Source organism: Bactrocera neohumeralis, unplaced genomic scaffold, assembly GCF_024586455.1.
Source record: "Bactrocera neohumeralis isolate Rockhampton unplaced genomic scaffold, APGP_CSIRO_Bneo_wtdbg2-racon-allhic-juicebox.fasta_v2 ctg1265, whole genome shotgun sequence".
NCBI classification, from domain to species: domain Eukaryota; kingdom Metazoa; phylum Arthropoda; class Insecta; order Diptera; family Tephritidae; genus Bactrocera; species Bactrocera neohumeralis.
The window spans coordinates 388-8111 of NW_026089673.1; the positions used below are offsets into that span (position 1 = coordinate 388).

At 34.0% G+C, this 7724-nt stretch overlaps 1 protein-coding gene across 1 annotated transcript; it reads right to left on the bottom strand.

Annotated features, from left to right (window-relative positions):
• Positions 1-4167: 4167 nt before the first annotated feature.
• LOC126766453 (uncharacterized) lies at positions 4168-5936 on the bottom strand. The gene is made up of 5 exons (XM_050484231.1): positions 5108-5936; positions 4975-5042; positions 4696-4908; positions 4476-4629; positions 4168-4416 (listed from the first exon to the last, which is right to left on the bottom strand). The coding sequence occupies exons 1-5, from the start codon at positions 5187-5189 to the stop codon at positions 4334-4336; spliced, it is 600 nt and encodes a 199-aa protein (XP_050340188.1). The 5' UTR covers positions 5190-5936; the 3' UTR covers positions 4168-4333.
• Between the last annotated feature and the right edge of the window lie 1788 nt (positions 5937-7724).

The following is a 7724-nucleotide window of genomic DNA, read 5'->3' on the forward strand; positions in this document are numbered from 1 at the left end:
TATTAACAAGAATCGAAGCCGATTTCAATTCACGGCCATTCACTGAACGCTCGCAAGATCCCACTCATATAACAGCCCTAACCCCAGGGTATGCTTTCAAAGGCGCACTTGTTTAGGCCATACACGAGCCAGGCATGGAGTTGCGGTCCTTAATGAGCCGATCAAAAATAAAAATAAAATTGCAACAATCGCTAATAATACAGAAAAGGCAAATAACAAATAAACCGCACAATAAACTGATAAAAGAAAAAATCGCGTATATAATAAGTCGTCAGCAAAATTAAATACACAAAGAAGCAAATTAACGGTACAATCTCAAGCATCTAGATGTATTAAAATTCATATCAAACAAAAAACCGTTTTCTATACAAAGTTGCAAATATGGATCAATTCTCCATCACTACATTTCCGACGGTCGCCATGACCTTCCACTAACAGTACGCCGACATATGTACTATAATACTAGGCAAAATGTTCGCCTTGAGGGCCAAGGATGTTTAAACGAGTTAAGCCTACCCCTACTCTACCCGGGAAAACCTGGCGCACCATAAGGAAACACTGCACAATACACCACATCCGATGGCACCGTACTAATCCATCATAACACAACACCAACACAACTCACCACACCTGCATACTTACACATGATACTCAGGGTGAGTGTAATTGATTTATCACAAAATTGAAATGCTAAATTGGGCATCTAATTAAACAAGTAGGATTTGTTGTTTGAAGCCTCCGTACGAAATCATGTAGTTTTTAGATGTGTAGAGTAGATGCGGAAGAGTCGAATCCTCGTTTGGCATTGTACGTTTCACCGGTTAACTGATTGTTGAGTGTGTCTTCGTTGATCTCGATTTGAGTACTAAGGATTTCATTTTGAAGGATTCAGATGTCCTGTTGTGTACTTATATCCATGTAAAGGATCGGTTGAGCCCCCAATTAATTCAATGTTACGCGAATTGATCGAAAAAATATATATTAATAATTAAATATGCTTATCATGTATTATAGTAGTAGCATGTCTTAGGTCTAAAGTCGAATGTGTGTGTTTTATGTTATTGATTTTGTTGAAACTGGTTTTAACTGGTACCCTGCAAGACGGGTAGCTATTAGCAAACGTGTAAGCGACTTGTTATTGTTCACTTTTGCATTCGTTAAAATATTTGTTACTTTTGTTCAGAGAGTGGAAAAAAGTAACACATAGCTATTTAATGTTCAATGGTTATCTCGCTCTAACCAATGGCAAATATCGCATGCTGCCTTGTTCTAACAGAATACATACATTTGTTAGCAACTCTCTTCACAGTATGTTACGGGTAACAAATTCTTTTGTTAGCGCATAGCTTACCTATGTGTTATGGATAACAAATAGTATTTGTTACCCGAATAATAATATTTCCTCGCTGGTATTAAACAAGGTGAAAGAGAATAATATTTGTGTTTTGGGTGACTTTAATCTAAGCAATATCGTCTGGTCTGGTTGTTCCTATAGTCCTGCTCTTATTCCTTCAAATTTTTCGTCTTCTCAGGAGTTATTTCTCATTGATAGCTTGCTTGGTCTCAATCTGATACAAATCAACTCATATTCAAATAGTCTCGATCGATTCTCCAGCCACCATCCATCATTCACCGCTAGCGTTTGAGGTGGATACTTATCTTTTCGCCCCTGTCAAACCAATTGATGGGCTTGGTTTTAATTTTGCATTTTGCGACTTTGAACGGCTCAACAATCAGCTCTTTGAAATAAAATGGGATGATTTACTATCGGGACTTGATACAGCTAATAGTTTCTCCATTTTTAAGAAATCAATCCAGGAATTCTGTCATTATAATATCCCGCTGAAACACATACAACCATATAAGTTGCCTTGGTACACTAAGGACCTTAAACGTCTAAAAAATCTTAGAAATAAATATTTTAGAAAATTCTCTTCAACTAAATCTCATGTTTCCTTTGTTCAATATCAGCACTACACAAAACTGTTTAATGAATTGGATAAGTTCCTCTACAAAAGGTTTATTAATAATACGGAGTCTACAATTAAGTCAAACCCTAAGTTCTTTTGGAACTTTGTAAAATCTAAAAGAGCGTGTTCGGCCATTCCCTCTGCTTTACGCTGGGGTGATAAGTCGGCATGCACTCCGGTCGAAATCTCCAATTTGTTCGCTGAATTTTTCAAATCGAACTATGTTCAAGATGATCCTGGTACTAGTTCCACTTTTTCAGCTGATAACTTCCCATCCATAAATTTTGGCTCACTGTGTCTTTCACAGGACGATATTGCTAAGGCTATTTGTGACATTAAGTCCTCGTCCAAATTGGATTTGGACGGGCTTCCGCCCGTATTTATAAAAAATTGCACTGCCTTATTATATCCTCTCATGCTTATCTTCAATAAGTCTCTCGCCACCGGGGATTTCATTTCTGACTGGAAATTGACATGCATTACCCCTATTCATAAAGGTGGTAGAAAGGATGATGTCTGCAATTACAGGCCTATTTCTAAACTCTCTACTATTTCGAAAATTTTTGAGTGTTCTGTTAAAAATAAATTATATTTTGCAGTAAAATCAATAATTAATGTCAATCAGCATGGGTTTGTCCCTGGGCGCTCCACTGTGTCAAACTTAGCAGTTTTTAGTGATTATTGTATGTCTGCATTCTCCGCTGGATTTCAAGTAGATTGTGTCTACACAGATTTCTCTAAAGCCTTTGATAAGGTATCACATAATATTCTAATTAAAAAATTATCATCACTAGGATTTCACTCGGCCTTCTTGATGTGGATTAAATCATATTTGCAAAACAGACGATGCGTAGTCACTGTTGATGGAGTGTCATCTGATTCATTCACTGCGTCTTCGGGAGTCCCACAAGGAAGCGTCTTGGGTCCACTTCTCTTTGTGCTGTTTATCAATGACATCTCCTGTTGCTTCTCTTTCGCCAACTTTCTGTTATATGCAGATGACTTAAAAATTTTTGCATTAATCAATAACACACAAGATGTACTCAAACTTCAATGTGATATTGATACTTTTCATAATTGGTGCCTGAAATCGAAACTTTTTCTGAATGTAGATAAATGCTCACAGATCTCCTATGGTAGGGGACGCAACATATTATCTTCTAGCTACAGTATTTCTAATTGCGTCCTAAAATGCGTTACGGAAATCAAAGATCTTGGGGTAATCTTTGACAACAGATTTTCTTTCAGTAATCACATCAACTATATCACTTCAAAATCTTTTTCTGTACTTGGCTTTGTCCGTCGAAATTCTACAAATTTTTCCGACCCTTACACATTAAAATTACTGTACACATGTTTTGTGCGTTCCATCTTGGAGTATGCAGTGTTTATTTGGAGACCATATTGCATATCGTCAATTAACAGGATCGAGCGTGTTCAAAAGATCTTTCTTAAATATGCTCTCCGCTCCTTAAAGTTTGTTGACCCAATACCATCGTATACATCGCGTTTATTGCTTTTACATCTTAAATCGCTGGAAAATCGAAGGTCCGTTCTCTCACTTTCATTTGTCTACAATGTAATTAACGGGGAAATTGACTGTCCCTACTTATTAGGGAAACTCAACTTCAATACTCCCCAGCGTTGTCTCAGATCCATTTCGCCATTTTATTACAAAAAGGAAAGTACTAATTTTGCTGAATATGCTCCCCTCAAGAGGGCTATGCGGGAGTTTAACTCGATCTCCGAGAAAGTTCTACTTGACTTTTCTCACTCTAGGGTATCCTTCATTAATACCCTCAATTCTGTTTTTTAGTTTAAGTTATCTACTCTTGTTATTGTAATTTTATTATTTTAGAATTCTAATATGCATCCTAGTTTTTCATTAGTCTGTAAGAATTATTGTTCATAGACTTTACTAAATAAAAAAATTCAGTTTTTTTTTATTATTTTGCTTTATTTAATAATAAAATCATAATCAGATTGGTTAAATCAATAATATGCCTATTATTATTGCATTAAGCTGAAAAATAATACAAGTTATTTCAGTATAAAAATTATAATTCTAAAAATTCATATTTGTTAAAGTAAAATAAGAAACTTCAACTTAGAACTAATATATACAACTTAAAACTAATATGTGCAACTTAAAATTAATTTATACAACTTAAAACTAATATGTATAGTACATCTTAGAACTAATATTTACAACTTAGAACTAATATTTACAACTTAAAACTAATATTTACAACTTAAAACTAATATGTACAACTTAAAACTAATATTTACAACTTAAAACTAATATATATAAGTAATAATAAGAAAACTTATATTAATTTAGCCTTTAGTTTATATTTTTCTGTTTAAAACGATTGTGGCTTAAGGCCACAAATTTCCGGAGCTCTCCACATATATGTAGTGTTTTTATCCTCGTCAGGAAATATATCTAAAATGAAACGTAATAAGTTAAGGCATTCAAATATATACCAGTAAAAAATAACCTACCAAAAACTAACCCAAGGCACTTTAGTTTTAGTAGGGATTCCTTCTCCTTGCGCCCCTCTAAATTGTAGTGGTACATTAGATCATCAGAAAACATACCACGCAGTACGCCGTCCATACTGCCTTTTGCGCCCTTTGACTTCAATATTAGCCGCATCTGTAAAACAAAAAATTACAATAAATTATATAACAATCGCATAATATTTAAAAACGAAATATTTACCATAGCTTCCGTGCTTTCCTTTTGTGAAAGTTTGTCTTCCACGAAGCGCACGTGCTCTTCCGATGACATGGGCAGTTTCGAAGCGAGCTCCACATAATGCTCGTCCTCCAAATCACCGGTGATGCGGCTAATTGAATGGTGCGCCTTTGCCGCTATGACGCGGCATTCGTGCAATAATTTACTTTGCGCCTGCACCTCGGCCTTCTCTGGCATCTAGAAAATTAATGTATAAAAATTAGCTTCTGTTTTAATTTGGTAATGTAATACTGCGTTACTTACTTTGCCTGTTAGGCACTTTTCAATGGCAGAGAGACGGGTCTCAATGGCATCCAGCTTCTGGATTATATCTGAAAAACATAAATGTATTTTTATAAAGCAAATACTAATATATTTATATATTAATATATTATACCTGCATGGCCGCCAGACGATGGTGACGGTACCACAATTTGTGATGGTTCTGCTGGAGGAGCGCAAACGAGATTGTAAGACATTTTTTTTTAAACACTTTATCTGTAAAAACATATTATTAAGAAATTAAAAATATTTATGTTCAGTACATCCTCTTTGGGGGCCCAACGGTTGTGAGCATTCCACTTCGGAATCGATTTCTTCCACAAGGTCATCGAAATTCATTATATGAAAAATCATAAAACAGGTGATGAATGAGTGGAACTAAAAGAATTTTATCATCTATAGGTATGGAAAAATACTTATATTTAATATCTAATCTACTTAGAACTACCTCATTTTATGAAACTTTACCTACAAGTATGCCTAAATCTGCAGAAGCAACTTGAAAATAATCGTAAGTCTAAATTTGCAGAAGCTCTTGAAAATAATCGTAAGTCTCAGAAAAAAGAAGGCATATAAAAACATCGCCCTCTATTTTTTCGCCAATGAGTTTTATTGGCCCTGTTTTCTCTGAATAACAAAAGCTATCCTTATGTTTTTTAAAATCTAACGAAAATACCCCAAATTTTGAAGCTTTACTAGAAGCTGCATACATATTCTTTCTCTAATAATATCTATTTTTTAATTGCTGCAATACCTTATCCGGCTTTTTTATCATTTTCTTCAATGTTTGCATATAATTCTCAAACTTTATGCGGAGAAATTATCAATCGCGCCAAACCGTCTTACGCAGTCAGTTAAATGTAATAAGGCGTGTACATTAAAACTGATTAAGTGTTCGCCGTGTATACTTGAAAACAAATTCTTGCAAAATTTTGTCAGCTACATTTAATTGGTTTTCTTCTGACTGCTCATATGAAAGAAGTCGAATTCCGACATGAAGCAAAAGAAAATGATAGTACAGGCATTCATCAATGCAGTCTTTTAAAACAAATATACCTGTATATAGCAAAAATTGTCGGAACTCTGTTGATTTCCAATTGCTTATTTCATTAAAGTCACGCACTATTCGACAAAATTCGGACGGCACATATTTTGCCAAATAACGCAGCTTCTCATTCATTACGGAAATATTTCCTTTAGAAATAAGCAATTTTAATAATTTTTTCATTACACCTAAGTCTACTAAATGCATTGGTTCCAAAGGAAACTGTGAAACCATATTAAATTTTCTTTCTCCCTATACTCTAATCTAATTGGTTGAAAAAACTAACTCTCCCTTTCAGATAACGACTTGAGCATACACATTTTGGACAACAATTTTTCCCTGTGTGAGAGATAACTCCAGTCACAAAGGCGCGAGCTGGTGAATCACAGGTAAAGGACCTAATATCGAACTGTTTTATTAACTGATTTCTACCTACTTTCAGTCCATTTGCTCTAAGAAGACCTACCTCATTACAAAAATATCTAAGGAAATCTTCGGGGTTATTTGGTTTGCTTCTTCCTTGGAAGCAGGCAATTAAAAACGCACAAACATGAGGATAATTGGCTATTGAACCCATGACAGGCCACAGACAATTTTTTGACGACTTTGTTAATTGCAGTCCGTCTATTCCAACGTCAATATCCGGCTTTTCGGAATTTTCTAAGAAGTCAAATTCTTGAGAATTTAAGTTTTCTTCTATTCCAAAATACAAAAACTCTCCACCTGGTATGGCTTCAAAGCAAATTTTTTCTCGCATTGTTCCGAGGAGGGGTTTCGCTGATAATGGCAAGCCATTAACACCAACTTTATCTAAAGTTTGAAGCAGGTCAGCGAGAGCATTTTGAGAAATATTATTTCTAATTGCCTACGCCTTCAATTCGACCACTTTATCGGAATGGTCCTCAACCTTCTCAACACATTGAAAATCTTCCCTAACTCTAACCTATCGAAACTATCATTTGAAACCTCTTGAACAGATCATTCAGTCTTCGAAATTTTGCCACCGTAGATTCAAATTTCGACTTTTCCTTGGTTTGAAAAAGTTTTAGTTTTAAATAATGAATAAGATTTAAAACTAAAACTTAACTGATTGATAATAATAATCAAATATCCACGTCGCAAACTAAAAAAAAATAAAATATTAAGTAGTCGTGAACTAATGTGAACTAATTTATAAAATGAAATGTTAGTACTTTATGTTAATAATATTTTAAAGTTTAGTAGTTTATAGCAACAAATATTAGTTTGATAAAGATTTTTGATTTGTAAATACTTACAAATAGTATATTTCAGGAGGAAAATATAGTTGAGAAGTGTCTTTGTAAAAGAGAATATCTACTTCTTAATTAATTTTTCTAAAATGAGAAAACATTATAAGGGAAACATTTACTGATTTACCGAAAACTAGTATTTCTGTTTAGGACTCACAATTTAACCTTTTTTACTTGCGAAATATCTTCTTGAGATCAACATCCAAGTAAAGAAGTTGTGTATTTCAGCAATAAGGACAAAACAATATAAATAGTTTAAAAAAATTAAAATGTAAATATCCTTTTTTGAAAAGACACTCCTCATTTGCTTGAAGTAAGCTTGAAAAAGTTTAATTTTAATTTTTAAAATCCTGCTTAGGAGCAGAAATGCGTATATGTATATGATGAAACACTAATGTTGTTTTTATTTTAAACAA

Bases quoted from the DNA above. Each gene is read 5' to 3' on its own strand.
- LOC126766453 (XM_050484231.1), bottom strand. From the start codon at position 5,189: ATGTCTTACAATCTCGTTTGCGCTCCTCCAGCAGAACCATCACAAATT. The intron at 4,909-4,974 runs GTAAGTAACGCA...TTAATTTTCTAG, and splicing joins AAAAGTGCCTAACAGGCAAA to ATGCCAGAGAAGGCCGAGGT. The intron at 4,630-4,695 runs GTAAATATTTCG...TTTGTTTTACAG, and splicing joins AGGAAAGCACGGAAGCTATG to ATGCGGCTAATATTGAAGTC.